The sequence below is a fragment of the Pipistrellus hanaki genome (genome assembly GCF_964339955.1).
Source record: "Pipistrellus hanaki genome assembly, chromosome: 4".
NCBI classification, from domain to species: domain Eukaryota; kingdom Metazoa; phylum Chordata; class Mammalia; order Chiroptera; family Vespertilionidae; genus Pipistrellus; species Pipistrellus hanaki.
This window is the reverse complement of record NC_140506.1, coordinates 86,506,694-86,529,642: the sequence shown is the minus strand read 5'-3', so window position 1 is coordinate 86,529,642 and position 22,949 is coordinate 86,506,694. Positions and strand designations below refer to the sequence as shown.

At 44.5% G+C, this 22,949-nt stretch overlaps 1 protein-coding gene across 49 annotated transcripts in view; it reads left to right on the top strand.

Moving 5' to 3' along the window:
• Positions 1-22,949, top strand: part of RBFOX1 (RNA binding fox-1 homolog 1) — a 1,418,051-nt gene that overhangs the window by 1,217,622 nt on the left and 177,480 nt on the right. For 45 of the 49 annotated variants that reach the window (XR_014794880.1, XM_084882378.1, XM_084882381.1 and 42 more), the window contains one exon: positions 18,556-18,798. Coding sequence is in view for 48 of the 49 variants with exons in the window: in XM_084882378.1 (XP_084738504.1) it covers positions 18,556-18,798 (243 nt within the window). In the remaining variant the exon portion in view is untranslated. Of the gene's footprint in view, positions 1-11,420; positions 11,569-18,555; positions 18,799-22,949 lie in introns of those variants that run through there. The other 4 variants (XM_084882392.1, XM_084882374.1, XM_084882375.1 and 1 more) reach the window with 4 other exon arrangements.

The window sequence follows — 22,949 nt, the reverse complement described above, 5'->3', positions numbered from 1 at the left end:
CATTGGCTATTTAATGGCCAGAGTGGTCTTTCTACAATATAACACAAATCTGACCATACCATTCTCATTCCTGGAACTCTTCCATGGCCTCCCGTTATTTAAGTATCAAATCCAGACTCCTTTATGTGGCCTTCTTCATATGCCTTCAATCTCATTTCTATCTCCAAGACCTACCAGGTCCAAGTCCCACTGCACATACGCTCCAGCCATAGAACCTGCTGCCTGTATTCTTCAATGCCTTGCAGCTGCTGTTCATGCTTTTCCTCTGCTTTGGATTCTCACCTATCTCACCCCAACATCTCCTTTAAGATTCATATCGATCATCACAGCCTTCAAAAAGCATTCAATACGCATTCTGTCTCTGAATCTTTTCTGGCCCCCATAATAATTTGGATATAAACTTTTAAGTCCATGACACTTACTCCGATCATTCATTTTCCTGTTTCTCTCCTTATTTATATGTAATCTCCATTTAAGCAAGGACTCTTTTCTCGTGCCTGAATGTTTATTTTATACTAATGCAAAAACCAGTGCTGATGCTGAGGTGACAGACACAGATGAAAAATATTCCTTAGTGCTTGAGACAGAGTTCAGGAACATATTGTGAGTGACTGAATGGTTGAATGGACGCAAGGCATCCTACTGCATGTCTGTGAGATTTAAGAAAAAATAAATAAAACAACCTAGTTTCTCTCCCACCAATTCCAATGGATAACCTTGCAGAATAAGATCTAGCTCGGAATGTCTGCTGACGCCTGAAGCATCCTGCATATCGGAGCTTGTTCAAGGGCTCCTCCCTGACCTCACACGCAGCGAGTGTCTGAGCTCTGTAGGCTATTTGTAGAGATTTTATTTCATCTTTGAAGAAAGCTGCCCGGTATAAATATTAGTCAGTTGATTTCACTCACAGTTAAAACAAGCTTTTAAAAGCCTTTTACCTCTCCTGTCCCCAAATAGGTACTTTAGACAGATTCTCAGAGCCTTGGGAGTTTAGTCGGATTCGATAAAGTGAAAGTTATGTTCTATTCCGAAGCGACCTTCGGTGAAGGCTACCTTGGGGTTGATGCTGCAATTATACAGAAAGGGTCAGGTAAAGTGAAGAATTTTAACATCACAACAATTGGGTGAGGGGTGGTGTGGGCCTCACGCTTTCCTCTGCTGGATTCATGTCCATGAATCCTTTTCTAAAGATTTTTTGCCTTTGGTAGCAAGATGGTAGGTTGGTATGGAAAAGGAGCAGGGACTTAAAATGCCAATGGTCTGAGTTCAGTTCCAGCTTTGCCCATCCATTAATCAATGGTCAATGTACATCCAACCCAGCTCTGTGACCCAAGAACCAATGGGCATCTCCAGCACTGCCCAACAGAAATATAATGAGGATCACGATCTGAGCCACATAGGTACGTTTAAAAAACAATTGCTGGTGTTCACATTAAACAAACTAAAAAGAAACAGTGAATTTAATCTCAATATTTTATTCAACTCAAACTATCATTTCAGCACATGATCAAAGAAGATATTTTACATTCTTTTCCTGTTAATACATCTCTAAAATACAGTGTGCATTTTATACATACATACAACACACCTTGTTTCAGACTAGCCACATTTCAACCACTCAGTGACCAACTGGCTAATGGCCCCCACTTTAGGAGAGCTCAGGGTGGAACCACAGTGCCTAGACAGATATTACAAGCTCTTAAACTTCTCCCACAGGGGTTACAAAGTGTGCTTCACAGAGATAGAATGAGTTTGCATTGCATGAACATTGGCATGTGCCCCAACTTCCTCTTTTTGCAAAGAATGGACTAAGAGGATGAGATATTACATCATTATTAGCTGGTTTGCTGGGAGGTTTTATTTCTATCCCTGAGCCCTAAATTCCATGAGGTAAGGAGTGACTTTGCTTAACCCCGTGTCTCCACTGATTAGTACATAGTAGGTATATCATTTTCTCGGCGCTGCCATAACAAAGTACCCAAACTGGATGGTTTAATGACAGAACTGTATTGGCTCCAAGTTCTGGAGGCCAGAAGTCTAAGACCAAGGTGATGATTCCCTCTGAGAGCCAAGAGGAGGAATCTCTTCCATGCCTCTCTCCTACCTTCTGATGTTTATGGACGATCTTTGACGTTCCCTGGTGGTCAAAGCATTACCCTATCTCTGCCTTTATCTTCACATGGTGTTCTTGCTTGCATGTTTGTGTCCAAACTTCCCCTTTTTATAAGAACAGCCACATTGAGTTTGGGGGCCCACCTTACTCTAGTATGACCTCCCTTTTACTTAACTAATTATGTTTGGAATTACTCCATTCCCAAGGAAGGTCACATTTGAATTTGAGGGATGGGACACAACTCAACCTATAACAATAGATGTCCAATAAACTTAAGCCAGACCTACAAGTCAGTAATACTTAATTGTAAAGACAATTTTTAGTCTTGTCCGAGTGGGTTCCAAGAATGTTCCATTCTGTCTGAAAAAGATAGGCATGTTAACAGTCCAAAAAGAACTAGTTAGTAAAGAGGATAAGTGCTGTCAATGGGCACATACTTGCTGCAAAAAACACAGGCTGCATTATCACATTTGAAAGTATGTTAAGGCTATTCCTTGCAGGTCTTTTGAATTAAGCTTACTTAACTTCCATCAGCCTCGGTTTTCTTAGGTGTAGCTTCCCTGGAATTGTTTGGATCAATTAACTTGAATCTCTTAAGTGATCACAAAATTTATATGGCTAGGCTTTCACACTATTAATATTGGAATGTCTTATCACTAGGCTAGTTCTCTCATGTACAATTAAGACAGAGATGTCCCATATTTCTGAGAACCCACTGCCTTGCTTGGATCCAGTGTGACATTTCACAAAAACTCCCCCCCCCCCCCCCAGTGATTCTGACCCTGCTCTAATCCAAACTGTGTGATCCTCTCAGACAGTTAAGCATTCACTCAGGAATCTTCCTGAAAATCTTACATATCCTGAGCTACAGAAAAAAATAATGCTTGTTCACTGATGCAACGTAAGTGAACAAGTCAAGGTTCTCCAGGCTCAAGTGGTACTTTAGTTGAGGACCAGGGACTCAGAAACCCTTATGTTGAGACAGGGCCAGTTATAAACTTGGCTCTTCACTTAAGATAGAGCTCTTTGGTTTCAATCAATCCTTCTGGACTTAATTGTTTTTAAGTAATAACTTCAATAATGGCATGCTTATCCTTAGTTGCGATATATTGAATTTGGAAGGCCAATAAAATTTTATTTTCCCTTTGTTCTGACAAGAATTTCAATTGTCATAATGTTCACATTTGTCTTTCTTATTCCCCATGTAAACATTTATAAAATAGGGATGTAAGAAACCCCCAAATGCTTCATATAATCAAGGCAGTTTATACAGCTAGACTTGTGGGGTCATATGAATGGAAAACTTAGGAAGCATTTGGGTGCATTGGAAGTATAACTAAAGTTCAAGTCCCAGCTAGAACATCTTTGGCCTTGTCTTTCATGGTGCCTTGAGCATGTCATTGAGTTACCTGGGCCTCAGCTTTCTCATTGTTTAAAAGGGTATGAATGGTACCCATCCTACTTACCTTCCAACATGGTATGTGTGACTCAAACAGATAATGTGTAAGTGTCCTAGTAACTTTTATATTCTACCCTGGGCTAAGCTATTGTGATGGTGATGAGAAGGGTAATGCGCCTCTATTCTGTTGACTTACCTACAATGACCAACTATTTTCTGTTTATTTATTCAGTTTCAAGCATTTGTGTTGCTTCAAGGGGAAAGGGAATGTCAAGGGTGCAGCTTAAATGATTGGATCCCTTTCTTACATTTCCTCTTTCTTCCCTTGACTACTTTCATCCTGGTCTCTAGCATCATTGGATTTACTCTTTGATTTACCCCAAATGTTTTTGAGCATCCACACTCTGTACACCATTCTAATCGTGCTAGGAATCTGGTGCTAAATAAGGCAAACCGGAGTCTCTGCCCTCAAGGGCCTTATCATCCAGCAGCCTCCAGGTCCCTTTTTCAGTTCTTTCTCTGTTTTGTACAGGTCCGATGGCTCTGAAAATAGCCTCACCACTTTTTTTTTTCTTTTTTTCTTTTATTTTATTTTTTTACTTCTTTTTCATTGATTCTGCCATCCTGAGTATGAGATATTCCTCCTACGGCAACAGTACAACTGGCCTTTCCATATATTGTTTTGTCAACTTGTTTCATACCACCTGGTTATTTCCTGCTCACCCTTCAACTCTCAGTTTAGACATCAGTTCTTCTAGAAAGCCCTTCTCCATAAAAAATAGGGGATAGATGAGCCCCCTTTCGCTCCTTCCATCTCTCTTCTCATGGCACATATCCATTGGACTGTAAATTCCTGGTCTAGCCTGTGACTCCTGCCATCTGTAGCTACAGAGCTACCTGGGCTTCATCTATTCTTGGCACCACGGTAGCCACTGAACCTAGCCCAGTACCTGCCCTCCAGACGATGCCCAATCCTTAACTGCCGAAACAATTGCATGAATACCAAGCTCTTGTCTACTTGAATAGTTCATTGCCCTTGCTTTCTGGCAATCTCTTCTACTTTTATTTCCTCCAAGTCCAAGTATCATTTATTTTATGACAGCCTTTTTTTTTTCCAGCTGGCAAACTATTAGAGGCTAAAACTTATGCAACACACAATGAAAGACAAGGTCATATTTTATCATCTTTGCCTGTTGCCATAACCAGATTAGACATCTTTCTACAAGTGAGGTGAATGCAAGCCAACAGATATTTATCATGTCAAACATCTGATTACAAACTATAGCAGAAAAAAGAAAGCAACACTAAAGATAAAACTTCCAATACCTGCCCTTTAGGAGTTTACCAACTCCCAAGAGGCCTACAGTAATTATGTGAGGAAACTGGATAACTGAAAATACACTCAAATGCAGATGTTAGATCACATCTGTATCTATACTGTGCCATGTGTCCTCAAGGCCATGGGGTTGACCCGGCTGTGTTTAGGCATCCAGCTTTGAGAAGGGACAGAAGAAGAAGGAAAATAAATGCTGATGGATGGCGCTGGGACATAAACTTTCCTGGTGGGTAGAAAACTCCGTTTTCATATGTGGTATGAGAGGAAGTGCCTCTGACTCCATCCACGTACAAGACAATGATATCTACTCCTTGCACAAATATGTATCTTTAAAGTTTACTTTTCCCTTTGCTAGAACATTTCATTATCTGTATCATTCCATGGGGAGAGTCTATGATTCTTCCTAGCAGTGTGATTTAATGCTCTCAATTTTTAAAATCTAGTGACAGACCCTTGGTGATACTTAGTGGGATGTTGTACTCAGCAACATCCACAGTGGAGCTGATATCTCTCTAGGCTACTCGGTGTCATCTGTATGCATAGTGACCTCCTCTCTTATAAAGAAAGTCGCCTCATATTAAATCTATCAATTTCCTATTTTGGAAGCAGGCAGAGAATCCTCTGGATAGCTGTGATGAAATAGGTAACACTGATATTATCCCAAACCATATCTGCAGGGTAACTATAAACAAGCTATTTAAGGGAACAGAATCCATCCTTTTCCTTTTGTGGATTTGGCTAAATGAGGTAGTATTAGCAATGTTACAAGTCATTGGAATTCGTCTCCAATATAAATTTGACATTGATGTTACCCCTGGTGGTGGTGGTGAGAATATTTTTCACTTCTTTTAGATTATGAAAGTGAAAGTCTGCTCAAGATTGAAGGTTTCCTCCATACCCGGAAAGTGAGGACTCCTTACTGAAATATCAATATAACTAAAAATGCATGTATCTGCTCCTTTCCTTTTGACAACAGCTTTTGGTAATAAATCTGTTAGCTTGGTCAATCGTCTGCTAATGCATCTACCCTCCTTTCCACAATCCTATTCATGGGACAGTGGTGGGCAGCTCCCTGTCACTCAGGGATTGATGGCAATGGCCAGGTTGTGATGGTGTCGATAGAAATACACTCACAACAGCTCAACTTTTACAACCTTAACTCCTCATGGTGTTCACAGCAATGTTGAAGAGTGGTCACACCAGGTCAATTTCTGGTTTTGACAATAAACTATAGTAATTCAAGAGGTTACCACTTGGGGAACCAGGGTGAAGGGCATCACAAACTTCCTCTAAATTATTTTCAACTTCCTGCTTTAGGGTCAGCATTGGATTGGCACAAATGTGAGTTTCATCTTACATAATTAGGGTGACTTCAGATTATTTTCTTATTCTTTCAAAACCTCCCATCTATAAAATGACAATAATGATTGCATTCCTATGATGACATAGGCTCTATTGATAGAGTTACAATTGTAGAATGTTTTGGGCAGTGGAAAGCATATGTTGAAAGCCCTTTTGATTACATTACTATTGTTATAAATAATGTTGTAATCACCACTATCATCATTAACACCCTTTAGATTCTGGATGTTGAGTAGAGTGAACAAGACCTCAAACCTGTAACTTTGGTTGGGATACTTTGGAGATTTGTCAGAAGATATTTTGTGATTGAATTGTTCCACTGTAACCCTTACAGATATCACCCTTCATCTTAGCCAACAAAGAGGTCAGTCATAGCTGGCTTGAAAAGACCTTAGCTTTGGAGAAAGAGCTGGGTTTGAGGTCTACCTCTTTCACTTACTAGCTTCAATACCTCTTATTTCCTATTCTGGGAAATGAGTGTGATAACAATAAGTTTATTGAAAATATAAAAATTTAAATTTATAAAGAATAACACATATAAAATCTAACTTTATCCCTACAGGAACTATATATATAGTGACTTGCATTGACTGATGCTTAGAATGAACTCAATCCATATCAACATCTCTGGTTGTTACTTTTTATTAATAACAGGAAATAACAAGATATTGATAGCAACTTCACATACAGATAGGTGGAGCCCTAACTGCATGACCTTCCAACAAAAAAACCCTTGGGTACAACATTGAGATATTCCAATGGGAGAGGGGATTTTTTTTCAACAGTGCAGAATAACATTTAATGGTATGAGCTTATTTCTCAGTGCTCTGAGGTTCTGGGTGAGTCAGGACATTTCTTGATAGCAATAGGGATAAAGAGATTAACTTGGGGATTTATTTTTTCATTCAAGAAAACATTTTGGTTGTGTGTGTGTGTTTGTGCCACTCTTTGAAGTACCCGAGGCAACAGTGCTGAGAAAAACAGGTGAGGTTTTGGTCCTCCTAGCTTGTACAGTCTAGTTGGAGACAGACATCAAAATACACTGAATGGCCAGATTATTATGATCTCTGAATGCATCATAACTGGCCACTCAATGTATATCCTATATAATAAAAGACATAAACAAATTGTCCCCTTGACCAGAAGTTCGGCCAGCAGACAAGCCGGGCAAGCGCCCATGTCCCCTCCCTCTGGCCAGACCCCACCCAGGCACTAATTCGTGCACCCGGCCTCTAATTTATATATACAGTACTGAGTGGCCAGATTATTATGCATTCAGAGATCATAATAATCTGGCCACTCAGTGTATATGTAATGTAAAAATATATTAAATGTCAAAATCGAATAGGGTATAACGTTAAACTTCAATGAACTTTTGAAAGGGTAAGTCAGGCCCTCTGAGCCTCTGGGATGGTATGAGCAAGATGAGAAAACCCATCTTCCTAAGTGCCTGGTCCCATTGTGGGAACTTCACTTGCTCCAGAGGCTGCTAATTTTTTTTTTAGAGACACACACATTTATTTCCCTTTGGAAATATCACCTTATAAGCAACCACATCAAGGCTCCGGACTTGCACAAAGTGCCATAAATATTTGATAGTCACTAACTTTGAAGGAGTTGAAAAAAGCCCCCTCTACGTTGCCTTCTGTGATCCAAATGGAAAGTCAGAAAGAAACATTTTGCAAACATGACACCTCGTCATTGCGAGCCTACCACCCACTCGGTTTGTGTTTCTGGGGCTGGTATTTGTCAGCCACAGCAAGATGGCTTCTGGCCTCTCTCTCTGCTTCCCTGTCAGGGCCGTGAAAGTGAAAGGAGACAAATTGCTTTCACTTGAATCTGTGACATGGATTCTTATTATCTTTGCAGTTTGTTTGTTTTTGTGAATTATGGCCTCAGAGCAATCTCAGAGTTCTTTGTTCCAGACATGCTTTTCTGTAAGCTGGTGTAGTTAGGAAACAAAGGTTGGTATGTTCACCTAATTGAGGTCAGATATGACCTTATCTACAACTATTTCAGAATGTAGAGCTTAGGGTCTGGTAGATTCGGGTGTGAGGAAGCAACTCTACCTCCCTTAGAAAGGGAATGATAATATGAACCACATTGGGTTCTTGTTAATTGAAGTAATGTAGGTAAAACTGCATTTTTGGCTTTTCTATCCTCGGTGCTTAGAGCAATGACTGGTACAAAGTTAGTACTCAAGGAAAGTTTTCTTATCACAATCATCACCATTATCTCTGTCTTCATCATCACCACCACCACCTCCATCATCTTTATCAGCATTATCATATTCATCTTTATCATCATCCTTACCACTATCATCGTCTCCATCTTCACATCATCATCATCATCTCCATTTTCATCTTGGTATGGATTCAGTGATAGGAATACTTTGATAAGACCAAACTAGGTTCATGTTCTGGTTTTGCTACTTAACTAAATTAAGAGCTCCCATTGTGGAAAAATATGTCTTCACTTATTTGGGAGTTCAGTTTTTGTATCTTTAATATCTGCCTCCCAGGGGTGGTTGTGAGGACTAAAGTGCCTACCAGAGCAGCTGGTGAACGGGAGGTGAGAAGTGAACACACTTTAGTGAGCTAGGAGGGGACTGATTTCATCCCCACAGCAGGGCATATGCCCTCCTAGAGCTTCCTGGATTACAAAACATTTCTGTAGATTTTCTCCCAAAACCAACATAAGAGACTCGTTGGGAAGAAAAATCTGTATTACTATTTATATTAATAAATGAGGAAACTGAGGCATGCCAAAGTTGAATAACTTGTCAATCTCTCTGCCACTGTGCTTGTCTTCTCAACATTTGACTTTGATTCCATAGTCACAGCACTGATAAAAGATATGATAATAACAAGCACAGGCATTGCCTAGCATCATATTTTTAATTTTATTTCTTTTACTGCAATCCATAAAAGATGTTACATTGCAACCCAATGCACCACATAAAAGTTTCATGAAATAACTCTTAACTATTTTATTCTCTTCTTTTTCAGTGTAGTCTAGTTTATTTCAGATTTTAAAATGTTGGCATGATTACCCCTTACATAGGTTTTATATCTCAAGATATCAAACCTACAGTTTGAAAAATACAGAAAAATTTCCCCCGATTTTTCATCAGGCCTGTGTATCAGAATGACCTCAGGCACTTTTACACAGAGTCTGGACCCCACTCTTGGAGTTTAAACCAGTGGGACTGGGATGGAATCCTGGTGTCTGATTATTTCATGAGACTGCCCCACATGATCTGATGGTCCATTGGCTAAGCACCCATGTCCCCTTGCTTCTTTGATTGTTTCCACCTGAAACATTCTTCTCTATTTAGTGGGTGTTATTTTTTTTTAGAAAGAGGGTTGTTTATTTGTTTTAATATTTTCTCTATTACTCCCTGGAATATCCTTCAACGGGGAATTTTTCTGTCTTGGTCTGTCCTTGCTTTTCTAGGAAATAGCAAGACCCCTATACTTTGGTTGAAGGACAGAAGTTTGACTTTTTAGTTATCAGTAAAGACAGGAAAAAAGCTTAAGGCTCAGGGGAGTGACCGCTGAGGCCACGTGTGTGGCTGAAGTTAGGGAGGGAGGGGCAGAGGTCTTCTGAGGTTACAAGGCTCTGAGAGGAGCCGGCATATCCCCGTAGGGGACCCGAAACAGTGCTTATTTCATGCTGCCTGAGCCGTATCCCCAGAGCATGATTGAAAATGGAGGTGTGAGGATGTCACAAATACCATTTATCCAGATTTTCTTTCCAACCCTGGGGAACTGGAATTAAAAAAAAAAAAAAAAAAATCACCCGAGAATTACCTGAACAAGTACCACCGACAGACCAGCAGGAAAGTTCAGTTCTTCCAGGCAGCCTCCTCTGCCCTCGCCTCCTCCTCTGTTACACAATTTAATTACAAGTTTAATCACTTTGGAAACCCCATCCATCCCCTCCAGGGTAACAAGAGTTCTCCTTCCCCAGCGAGGCATCTCAGCGATAAGCAGCTGTCCACGGGAAGGGGGGTGGGACTCTCGAAACCTCTCCCTTGACGAGCAAGAAAGACACGGCCAAATAAAAACTGAAATTGTTTTGACATTTCACTCTGGTGGTTGTACTTTTAATAATAAAGACAGGACGGCGTATTCGTAGCCTTAAACGAAGAGGCAGCATTTGGGATGGAGATCGCCGGGGATTGTTTTTGCACAAGGTTTTATGTCTGCTCCTTGGGAGAGAAGAAAAAGCAATGAGCGAGGAAGAGATAAACGTTCAAGAACAGGAGAAAGCAAGACCCCTAAGGGTGTCCTCCATGGCATTCATCAGCCCTGGGGCTTGTGGCCAGGCTGGGCTCTTTCCTAAGATCCCACTGCACCTCTTGACTGCCTATCCCATAGGGATGCAGATGGTCTCGGCGTTGGCCCACCATCCTATTGTCTGTGATGAATGCATCTTCGTATACAGTGGTGCTCTAAGCCAGACCACTGCGTCCGTTTTGCTGTGAGTTGATTTTGATGTTGACCCTCACTATCACCCTGTGAAGTCACTCTCATTATTCCCATTAAACAGAACAAAAACTGGAGTCCATGTTTTGCAACAGCTTGCCTCGGCCACACGGCTGGTTTGCAGAGGAACGGGGTCCCCAAATCTCCCCAACGACTGCCAGTGACAGCATGTGAACATCACTTTACAATTAACCGTGCAGCTCGGTCACACATCCAGTCCCAATGATCTCGTGGTATTTCTGTAAATTTACCCCTAACCACCCTTCTATCCCTTCAAGCTCTTTCTTCATCCTTCCTCTGTCTCCCTGTCCTACCCTGCCATCCCCCCTCCCCCTCTTAAAAATCCAAAGCAAAATAGGATAGTAGCAAGCTCCCCCAGTGGATTTCATAACTTTGCATGCCATATATTTAGTTTAGTAATGAAAAATTCCAGCTCCAGGCAATGCATAGGCTTGCATTTCTAATGTTTTTTAAACAGCTATTAATGTAGTCGAGTGCCGTGTGGTGAGGTGTGTGTGTACGTGTGTGTATTTTTTTTTTCCTCCTCCACTCTATAATCATCTGCTCAGTGTGCACTCTGAAACTGAGCGGGAGCCGGAGGAGGAGCGAGCCGTGATTGATGGGCCAGGCCTTGCTGGCGGAAAGAGTCCCATCTGGGGTTGGTTTGGGGAGCAGTCAGATGTTGAGGGGGAGGTCAGCCAGGCAGCTTCGGCTCCCCCTCCCGCAACACCCCAGCCATCCACACGTTGCACAGCGCGCGCACACCCCGGCTCCTAGCTGAGGCTTGCTCTGAGCAGATGCTCTGTGGTGTGGGTCTGGGACAGCTGCTAAGTTTATGGAGGAGAAAGCAAGCAGGATGGTGCAGCAGGTATTTTTTTTTTTTCCCATTCTATTTTCCACTCGCCATTGTGATTTGAATGAAGCTGCAGTCTCTCCTTGCGGTGGAGTCTCTGTTGCTCTGTGCCATGTATATGCTGCTCCTTGAATCACGCCGGGGAGAGGAGAGGATTTCAGCCAAGAGTGTGTGTGTGTGTGTGTGTGTGTGTGTGTGTGTGTGTGTGTGTGTGTGTCGGCTTTCTGCTTGATGTGTGGAACTGAGCTGGTCTTAGAACTAGCAGGTTAATGGTGTAATTTTGCATTTTCCTTCTTTGTTGCAATGCCTTGGGGGCAAGAGGCAATTTACTTCTCTCATTTGGGCACTGGAGGTTTTGTCTCAATAGGCGAGGTTTCTTGCCAGAGAAGTAGAACAGATCAGCCGCTAAACTAAAGGAAAACAAACTGTCAGCCCGACTGGAGACTGTGGGCAACCAAGAATGGATAGTTCCCTCCAGTGAGTCTGAGTTGCTGGGGGGGATGGGGGGAGTGGGGTTCCACGGAGGAGTAGCTGCTTCCCGTGGCTGTGTGGACAGATCAGGGAGCTGCCTAAGCGGGGCTGGACAATCCCCGTGCATGTCTTCATTATAAAGGCTGCGTTTAGGCCAGAAGAGGGTTTTCAGGGCGAGTTTCTCGGACTGAGATCAAAATATTCCAGGAGCAAAAGGGGGAGAAGATGCTCAGGAAGTGTCACTATGAAAGCTGGGGAAACACACATGCACACATGCACACACACACATGCATCCTTGATTATAATATTTTAAAGTCCACTCGGCAGCTATGAAAATAGCCACTTTCTCCCTCAGTGACAGTCTGGCAGTCACATCGCAAAGAATAACCCATTTTGTGTCCTGCCCAGTAAGGACGGTTTTGCAGTTGAAATGTGGTTTGCATTAGACGTTGAGCCAAAATATTTTGCCAAGTTAAATGGGCTGCCACCCTTTGTTCTCTTATTAGCTTTCCAAAACGAAAACTACCCTTTTTAACCATCCAGGGCAATGAATGGGAGAAGAGAGATATCTGGGAGGGAGAAGGGGGCTGGGGAGAGGGGAGAATCCTCTCATTTTCTGACTCTGTCTTCTGGGCGCACCTTGGAGAGAAGATTAAGGATGAAGGATGTTGTTTCGGTGACCAAAGAGCTTCTCTGTGCGTTTGAGGAAAGGCTCGCTGGACGTCTGGGTGCAGCCGAGACGACACGCTATGCTAATAGACAGATTACGGTGTTTGTCTTAAAATAGCAATAATATCCTGGCTATTTCATGCTTCAGTAAAATATTTAAATTGAAACGGCATTTTTTTTTTTTTTTTTGCTTTTGTGAACTAGTCTTGGTTGCATGTTAATATTCATCTGCTCTCAGCTCAGTAACTGGAGGTCCCACATCACGGGACCCTTGATGGGTTGCTCTAATTGAGGTTTGGTGTGTGAGGACAGGGACGTTTTCCCCACATTTATCCCAAATGATGTTCTTCCCTTCCAGCTCCTACCTAGCTCTTCAGGAGCATTATGGGATTTAAAAATATCAGGCCTTGGCCCTCCCCCCCACCCCCGCCTTTTGTGTATTTAGCAGCAACCCAAGAAAGTTCAGGCACGGAAAATTAGATGTTAGGTTTGCAAAATCTCTTGAAGCACTCGGCTGATGATGTGGGGGGGATACATGCACATCAGAGTCACCTTCCCTGTCAACTCAGAACACCCACCAGCACCTTGGGTTCCCTTGTTTAGGGGGAGGACGGGGTTCGGCCTTAGAGGAGAAGGAAGGAGGCAACTTCTGCAAATGAGGGAATGTCTAGCCAGAATGCTCCAAATCAGTCTGCCCATCACCGTCTCCTGCACGAAGCTGGCTTCAGCTTTTAACCTGTGCACGGGCCCAAGATTCGCCTCAAACTGGAGTGGAAAAGGTCCCCTTAGTGTGAATGTCAGACCACTCATTCCACGCTAAGAATCCAGCAGCATCACCAGGGAGGAGACAAAGGCACCTCTGAAGCCGTTTGAAGGTGAAAAGCAATCCCCTGGGAAGTGCGATGATCTTAATTAAATATTAGCTGTAATTAGCCTGAAGTGCAAAGGGTAGGAATATTAATTAGAATCTCTGTGGAACTGCTGTCAGTGTTAATAAGTGACTATAGGGGGTCCCGCCAACATCTGTTTGGGCACCGGGAACAGGAGTGCAGTCGGGCCCTGTGTACCCCGATGTGCCTGCAGGTTCCTCGGAGACCAGGGACACGCTTCCTAGCGCTCAGCACCCTGGAGGTACCAGGTGGCTTGTCCCGGCTCCAGTGGTGCCACTGCTGGTCCTTGCTTTTCCTACGGTGGCCTTGGAGGCTTCTGAAGCAAGGCCTCCGGCCTGAGATGGCAGAGTTATCCAAGCTGGAGCTCTAACCCTCACCAAGGGTTAACACCCTGGTCTGGCTGATGGAACACTGACACCATTTTTTTTTTTTAATCCTCACCTGAGGACATTTTCCATTGATTATTTTAGAGAGAGTGGAAGAAACCAGGAAAAAGAGAGAAACATCAATATAAGAGAGACACATTGATTGGTTGCCTCCTGCACACACCCGGACTCGGGCTGGGGATCAAGCTTACAACTGATGAGAATCGAACACAGGATGCTTCAGTCCACAGGCTGAGATGATGCACGAACTACTGAGCCAAACTGGCCAGTGCAATGCTGGTGCCTTTGAATTAAATACCCCAGCACCACATCACCGGGTGGAAACGGGTCTTGAGGCCATGGTGTGCTTGTGAGAGATAGTTTTGCTTATTTAAAAACTGGAACAAACCTCCCCACCAGGTGAGAGTCCTGCCACCTGAGAGGCACCTGGGAGCAGGACAACATGAGCTCTGGCTCAGCTCCTGGTTTTCCGAAGAGCTACCTGTGGCTCCGGCCTTGTGACTCCTTTACCAGTTCTGGGCCCCAGTCTACATAACAACAGAACCAAGTGAGGTTAGAGAGGCAATGCACGCCCGGCAGGGAGCCTAGACCTCCGCACGATGAGCATTCAGGGCCAGAGCCCAGGAATCCTCAGGCGCGGGGCTGGCCTGTGCGTTGTAGGGCGTCGGCAACATCCCTGGTCTCCACATACTCGATCCCAGTAGCAGCCCTCCTCCCAAGTTGTGACAACCAAAAATGTCTTGGGTCATTACCTAATGTCCCCTGGGGATCCCTTTCCTCTGTTTCATCACTGATGGCAGGTGCCCATAGGCCTGAAGGAAGGGGGCCCTGGGCTTGTGTTCTTCCTTTCAGACACTGATGCCTTTCAGACTGAGCACGGGAGCCAGAAGCCATCTCAGATCTTCCCCCTCTAAGCTAAGGTAACCAGACGTCCCGCTTTTGGTGGGACTGTCCCGATTTTTAACTGTGGAACTCGGGACAAATTGTTAAAAATTGGGACAGTCCCATCAAAAGCGGATGTCTGGTCACCTTACTCTACTCATGCAGGGTTTCAGGCCTACAAGTGTGCATGTGCATTGACAATTCAGAGAGTCCCTGATATAAAAGCAAATTCGGAAAAAGATCCCCACTCACCCTTTTGCTCCATCCTCAGCACTGAGGCTCTCCAAGTCCAGCTGAGCCTCCCCTCCTTGGTGCAGAGAGAATGCACCCCTTTCTCTCCCTGCTTTATCGCCAGCTTTATGTCCTGCCCTATGGATGCAAAGCTGGCTTCTGAAGTGGCATGGTTTATTGAATAACACTCTGCCACAGAGAGTAGAACACCTTTTGTGGAAAGGGCCAGGTGGTTAAATAGTTTAGGCATTGGGAGGCCATTAGGCGTCTGTCCGAATTATGCAACTCTGCCATCTTAGCACAGGGAATGTGACTTTGTCCCAGTAAAACTTTATTAACAAAAAGCAAGTAGTGGGCCAGACTGGAGATGGAATGAGAACTTGACACAGTCTTCTGCCCCTGGGAAGTTCACGGACAAGCAGCCAATGACGGGACTTGGGATTATGAGAGAAGTGGCCACAAGCTGCAGTGAGGTAAAGAAGGCAGGCAAGTGACGTGGCTTAAGTGCCAAGGGAGGCTTGCTGGAAGAGAGCTCTCTTGATCTGGGACCTGAAGGATGAGCAGAGAGTAGCAGTCGGGAGGGGAAAGCTTTCCATGCAGAGGAAGCGTGAAGGGGAGGACTTGATGGTGGTGGGAGGATGGAGCGATCACGGTTTCCTGAGAGCAGGCCCTTCCTTTTCTGAAACAGAGAGAGCTCAGATCCCAGCAGAGAGCCTGTGCATCTTGTTGGGGCTTGTGGGACTGGGTCACTGTTCCTGAGCTTGCTCTGCAGTAAGGACAGGCCACTCGGGCAGGGTTCTCTCCCAGAATATTGTGTTTTCTGCTGGAAAAACCTTTATCCTTAGGGACTGTCTCTCTCTACCATTGCTCCTGCCATCATTGTATGCTCCCTAGGAGGCCTCACCTGGGGTTCTCACAAGCCTTTGTTTCAATTCAGAGGCGAGCCTGGCAGAAAGCAGGGCAGGCTGCAGCAGACCTTTGCACAGAGGTGGGACCTGTCCCCATGCATTTCTCTTTGGAGATTTCTCAGGTCCGGTAGTTTCTGGGGCTTCTGCTCAGCCAGAAAGAAGCACCATCCATTTGGAATGTCTGTACACAAGGCTATGTTCCCTGCACAGCCGGACAGAAAAAAAAGGATGCTCGTGGGCTCATGAGCAGCAGAGGATTTTTTTCAGGAGGGGTTGCTAACCAAGGCCCTTTAGGTTACAAGTAACAGAAAAAGGAGCTTAAACAAAATAAGACCTTGACTGATTTGTGTGACTAAAGCATTACTAACTGCAGGTAAAGCTGCATCCAAGACCTCCAATGAACTCCCCGGGACTCAGTTTATCTGTTTATCAATTTCTGGGCTCGCTCTCCTCTAGGTTGGCTTCGGCTTTAGGCAGTCCCTCTTCAAGGGGTGGTTCTTGGCAGCTCAGGCTTACATTAATGAGGGAGCCTCATTAGAATTACAATGGGTTAACTCGCTAACTAGTTTAGATAGATGGGCATGAACACACATCCTGGTGACTGAGAGTGAAAACCTTTTTGAAATTTTTTATTTTTAATTGATTTCAGAAAGGAAGGGAGAGGGAAAGAGAGATAGAAACAGCAATGATGAGGGAGAATCACTGATTGGCTGCCCGCTGCAGGGCCCTTACTGGGGATGGAGCCAATAGTCCCAGCATGTACCCTGACTGGGAATCAAATCATGACTTTCTGGTTTATAGGTTGATGCTCAACCAATCACTGAGCCACACCAGCTGGGTAAGAGAGTGGCACCCATTGATTAGGCAGGCCAGGTCACATGACTGTTTCCATGGGTCTTGGGAGGCGGGGCTCAGCCACATCTGCACTAGGCTGAGAGGGGATGGGTCCCCCCTTCTCCACACCGAAAGGAACAGAGCATTTTCCTTGAAGGAAAGTGAACACTGCGTGGCAATAACAATGAGTGACCTCGTGTTTGCTAGGGATGGATAGGGTCAACTTTTCCCGTCACGTATAGCGATTCAGCCACAGCACAGACAGACCCAGCTCAGCCCCAAATGCTACGGAAAGAGGTTAGAAAGAAGTGGCTGTGCATGTCTGCTGCCCATGGCACAGACGTTTGGAGCAGTTATGCTGGGGAGGAGAGGGCCTGATGGGAATGTTTTCACTTGCAAAACGTTTTAAACTTAGCTAAGCGAAGTCCTCTTCAGCGTGTCATCCTTAACGTTCTAATTACAGTCCCCTCTAAACAAACGAGCTGGCTCGGTGCGCTGTTGTGAGAATAAACTTCGCTTCCCTCCATGTTAGAATGTCCCAGCTGCACCGTCTTGCTTTAACCAAAGAGGTGCTCGTATGTTGGTGGTGAGGACGGAGGCGATGGGAGCGATTCTGACATGTTGGTCCTGCTATCATTGTGGGAGGGCTGAGGTCACCTCTAATTGACCACAGACATGGCAAAGCAGCTCTTCAGTGCTTAATTGCTAGGGTGTTTTCTTCTGTCTCCTTCTGACTATCTGTGCGATCCCATCTCTTGAGACCATGGACAATTCAGACCTCTGGATTGCAGTTTCTGCTGCTGTGATTGCTGTGGTGTGTGTGTGTGTGTGTGTGTGTGTGTGTGTGTGGTAGGGTAGTAGAATTATGGAGATGGGGTGGAGGTGGAGAGAGATAGATGTTTCCTGAAATGGAAGCGTTTGAATTCAGGGTGTGAGTGTGTGTGTTTAATTCTTTTCACTTGGCTGTAATTATCACACTGCATGTTTTGCCTAGATCTGAAGGGTGAATTGTTATATAATGCTCTGTGCTTATAAAAAAAATAAGACAGGAAGACAGGGGCTGGGGGAGGCATTGACTAAAGAGGCTGAGCTAAGTCCAGCACTCTGCAGAGTTACTTAAAATGGGGTTATCACAGAGGGCCATCTTTGTCCAAATTAGGCCCTGAATTTCATTGGAACATCTCCCTCTCACACACACACACACACACACACACACACACACGCTGCGGTCATTAACAAGACCCTCCAGTCCCACCATGTGTGCCAAGACACATAAAACTTTGATTAAATTCAAATGCTTAGATGAATTGTCTCTCCTCTCAGGAACACGCATGTTCGGTTTAATCGCTTTTGGCGTTTTAAGTATCAGAGTAAGGTTCTGCTGTCTCAGGAGACAACCCCATGCTCACATGTCCCCCAAATGGGACTGAGAGAAGGACCATCTGCCAGACAAGTCGGTCGGTGAGACACAGACCCTCCCAGCCTGGGGCTGTTGAGCTGGATGATTGGGGAAAGTGACATCTGGTTTCGCAGCCTTGATATCTGCATCTGGAGAATGGGTTGTATAAATGAGGGTGACTGCTTCCCCAGAGCGTCTGAGGAAGATGCACTGGGCTGCATGGACTCAGGCTCTTGGCACCATGTCCGAGTCACTGTGGTCCAGGCCTGGGGGAAGTTCTGCCCGGTGGCCACTCACGCTTTCTCCTTCTGTCCACCTCTGATTTTTTGCAGGGTAATCAGGAAGCAGCAGCTGCCCCTGACACAATGGCTCAGCCTTACGCTTCGGCCCAGTTCGCTCCCCCTCAGAACGGCATCCCCGCGGAATACACGGCCCCCCACCCGCACCCTGCGCCAGAGTACCCCGGCCAGACCACCGTCCCCGAGCACACGCTAAACCTGTACCCTCCCGCGCAGTCCCACTCGGAGCAGAGCGCCGCGGACACCAGCGCGCAGACCGTCTCGGGCACCGCCACAGTAAGTGGGCTCCAGGTTCGCCGCGGGCACGGATGGGAGGGGGTCAGGCAGGGATCGCATCCAGGGTTCCTGTAGTGACAGCAGGGTGCACCCCTGTCCAAGCCTCCTGCCCATAAAGCAGCCCTGAACCCTGACCTTGCCACCCCAGTTCTGCCAAGATGCCTCCTCACCAGGCATCCTCCACCGTCTATTGGAGTATTTCCATCTCCCCAAACACAAATCTTGTGGCCGTTTGTGGCCACACTGCATCTCTGCACCAGCACCCCATCTCTATTTAGCCTAATGTGTTAGAGATGCATCTAGTCTTCATGCGTGTCCCTGTTTTTTCCATATTGTTGCTGCACCCTGGGGTGTGCAGGCCTGGCACCAGAGAGGCAGCAGAAGAGAACCTTGCAGGGCAGTGAAATCATTCTATACGCTGATGGTGGTGGTTACGTGACTCTGTGTACCCAAAAGAGTTACATTTATTGCAGGTGAATTGGGTAAATGGGTTAAAACAAGCAGACAAACAAAAACAAAACATTATTATACTATCATCATTAAAAATGAATGTCATTAGCTATGAATCAAAGATCATCCTAAACAAAGTAATTATCAGAATGAAAGTGTGTTTGTGAGCGACCTAAGGTAACCACACCCACCAGATGTACATGTGTATTTGTGGAACCTTGTTCTGCAGAATTCTCTGGAAGCTTGAGCTCACCCATCCTCAAGTCTAGAGCCCTTTGTAAGTGAAAGGCGGATGTGCCTCTGTCTCCTGCCCCCAGGCCTCTGGGAAACCAGTGTTGGTGAAGAAGTTTATTGTTTTAAAGCATAATATTTCTTGTAATTAAAAGCAACCCTTACTAAGTTTGATTCCTGGTGTCTTTGGTACCTGATACCTGGAGGTTAGATTTGGAGAATTTAAAAGATAATACACATTCTAAACTTTTCTATTGCCCTTTTCCTCTCTTTATTGCTGTACAAAACAGGAAAAGTTACCATTTTAACCTTTTAATATAAGCAGTTCCCTCGCATTTGGTACATTCACAATGCAGTGAAACTATCACCATTATCCAGTTCAAAATTTTCATCACCCAAAGGAACCTCTATGCCCATTAAGCAGACAGTCTCCATCCTGCCTTCCACTAACTCCTGGCAACCACTAATTTCTTTTCTGTCTATATGGATTGGCTATTTGGGATTTTTCATAGAGATGAAATTATATATTCTTATGTGTCTATATTCTTTCCAATTTTAGAATTTTTCAAGGTTCATCTATATTGTGAAATGTACTGCACTTAGTTTTCATGATTGAATACTATTCCATTATGTAGAAAAACCATTTGTTTATTAATTCATTCATGGATGGGCACTTGGGTTGTTTTCACCTTTGGCTCTTGTGAATAGTACCGCTCGTGCCTTTTTGTGTCTGGCTGCTGCTACAACTTAGGGTTGAGTCTATTAAATGTGTTTGCTGATTCCACAGGTATTTGTATTTTTGACAACCAGATGGCAGTGACAGAGTTGTTGTTTATTTGCTTGGTGCTTATTTTGTGATAATCAAGGTGATAGGGCTTCAGGAGGCTATTTTAGGACAGAAAAAAAAAGGTTAAATCAGACATTAAGCCTCAACATATGCCAACTATACTACTGATTTGGAAGGTTCAGTCAGTCAATCAGTCACACACTCATTCATTGATTCACAAATATTTATTAAACATCTACTGAGGCTTGGACTCATGGTAGGTGATGTGGTTGAATCAAACAGAAATGGTCCTTTTCCTCTTGAAACTTAGTGTGCGAGGCAGAGTGAACATGTGGTGACCAAACAGCTATAGAAACACAAATGATGATCCATGCTCTTAAGAAAAAGACAGATGCTATGGGAGAATAAAAAAGAGCAGAGGCACAGCTTGCAAATGAGTAGTCTGGGAACCTTTCTTCAAGGAGATGATATTTAAGGCGAGAAGACAAAGCTTTTCAGGCAGGAAGAATGACAAGGTCAGTAGTCCTGACCTTGACTCATTCAAAGAACTAAAAAGAGGCCAGTGTATGTAGGGCATGTGGAGAGGCTTTGGGGGTAGAGTGACAATGGACTAAATGGAAGGAATCAGTAGGTATCACACCCCACAGGCCTGGTGGGTTCGATAAGGGGTGGAATTCCAGGTTAGGAGTAATGGGGAGTCATTGAAAAGGGTTTGAGCCAGAGGACTTACAACATGAGAGTTTAAAAAAAAAGGGTTAATTATGCCTACCTAAAAGAAATTTTAATCCAGTCGGGGAGTTGACATGCTCAAAGTCCTTCTCTCACAAAAAGAATTTTTTAGAGATCCACACAATTACAATCAAATAGCAGGCAGACGGTCCACAGAGCCCAGGCCCTGCAGGGAGCTGCACAGGTGAGCAGGCCTGTGCTCTGCCTGTAGAGCGTAAGGGCCACTGGAGATAATAGGACGCGTGTTCTGTTCTCATTGCAATGTGACGAGTCCTAAAGCAAGGAAACAATAGCATCGTTTCTGAAACTGGGCAACCTAGATTCCGACAGCGATATCTAAAGTATTGGAATGGCAAGGAGCACTCTCCGGGTATGGAGTGTGTGGATCTGTGGAGAGACTGGTTACTTTGCCTTCTTTGGCAATATTTGCATGGCACATACTCTCACTTGAAGTTTTAAAGGAAAGAGAACCATCATCAGTGGAGGCAGGTGGCTTTGTGGTTGATCCTGACAGCCCAAAGAAGGGGCCATCCAGTTTTCTGCAGCAAATGATTACAGGCCTACGGGCTTCTCTCCTTTGGCCAGAAAAGATGCTTCCTCTGTCTGTGACCTACTCTGAGTTGGGCTTTCTTGGCCTGACTGTGCAGAACATGGCTGATGAGAAGCTTGCTTCCAGTTCTCTCCATGTCTGCACAGAGTGCTCCTTCTCTTTTCTCCAGGCTCTGCATTTCCCAGGGAAGGAGTTGAGCCTCAAAGTGGGTCAGATCCATGGCTGTCCCAACGCGATATTAGCACACCTAAGTCCTTCCCCATGGGCTAGTGTTGTACCTGCCATAACGCTAACTGCTCTCTGACACCGTGGCATGGTGCTTAATGCCTCTCTCAGAGCATTGTGGAGGCCATCATTTCTTTGAGAAACAGAGTCGCTTCGGGTGAGAGAAACGATCCATCCATCTGCTAGTCTCCAAGAACTTCTAATGTATGCACATGATTTAACATAAAGTGCAGACTGTAGAAGGGAAGCAGGCTGCACCCAGAGCTCCCAGCCAGAGCGGAGGAGAGTACAGACAGCAAAGAGTTCCCCGCTCATCCTTTCAGTCCTCCAAGGGCTGAGATGAGTCCCTGAAGGACATTTTCCTGCCGAATGTCTATTTAATGCGGGCCTCCCAACACATCATGGATCACTGTGCTGACAGAGCCAATACTGCATTATATTAGATACTGCTCCTGACAAGGTATTTTACTTTTGACATATTATAATTAGAGATTTGCAAGTGGTGAATTCTCCGTGTATCTCCAATAGCAACTTAACTTCTATTTTTAACACCTCTGCAGTCTGTTTGAAAGTCTCCCACCAGCTCTGGGATCTGATGGGAGAAAGAATGTGGGTCCCAGAGCTTGTTCCCCGGAGCTCTGGGCTCTATTGACAGAGAGAAGAGCTGTTTAAGGAACCAACTTCTTCTTAATCCTCAGCTGCTTTCACTGAGTGTTGTGTCTCCAGACATCATTAATACCCTTAAGAAGATAAGACATTGGTTGGTGATGACCCCCTGTTCTTAATCCTTTACACATTGGCTCTGTTCTGCAAGTCAATTATGTAGCTAAGTGTGGGGAAAGCTTCTCAATGCATTCCTTTTTGTTAATTAGTCATTAAATTTAGTATTATTACTGCATTGGTTAGTGGTTAAAAGCCACACATTAGGAAAGGTCTACAATGGAAATGAAAATTCCCTAATGCCCTCAAGCCCAGTTCTTAGTCTCCCTGCTGGAAAGTGCAGGTACCAATCCATAATATTTTCCTCCAGAGTGTTTCATGCAAATGCAAGTATATGCCTGTGTCTTAGTCAGTTCAGGCTGATGTAACATAAGTATTATAAACTGGTGGCTTAAAAAAAAAACACACAAAAAAAAACCCACCACATTTATTTTTCACAATTTGGGGGCTGGAAGTCCA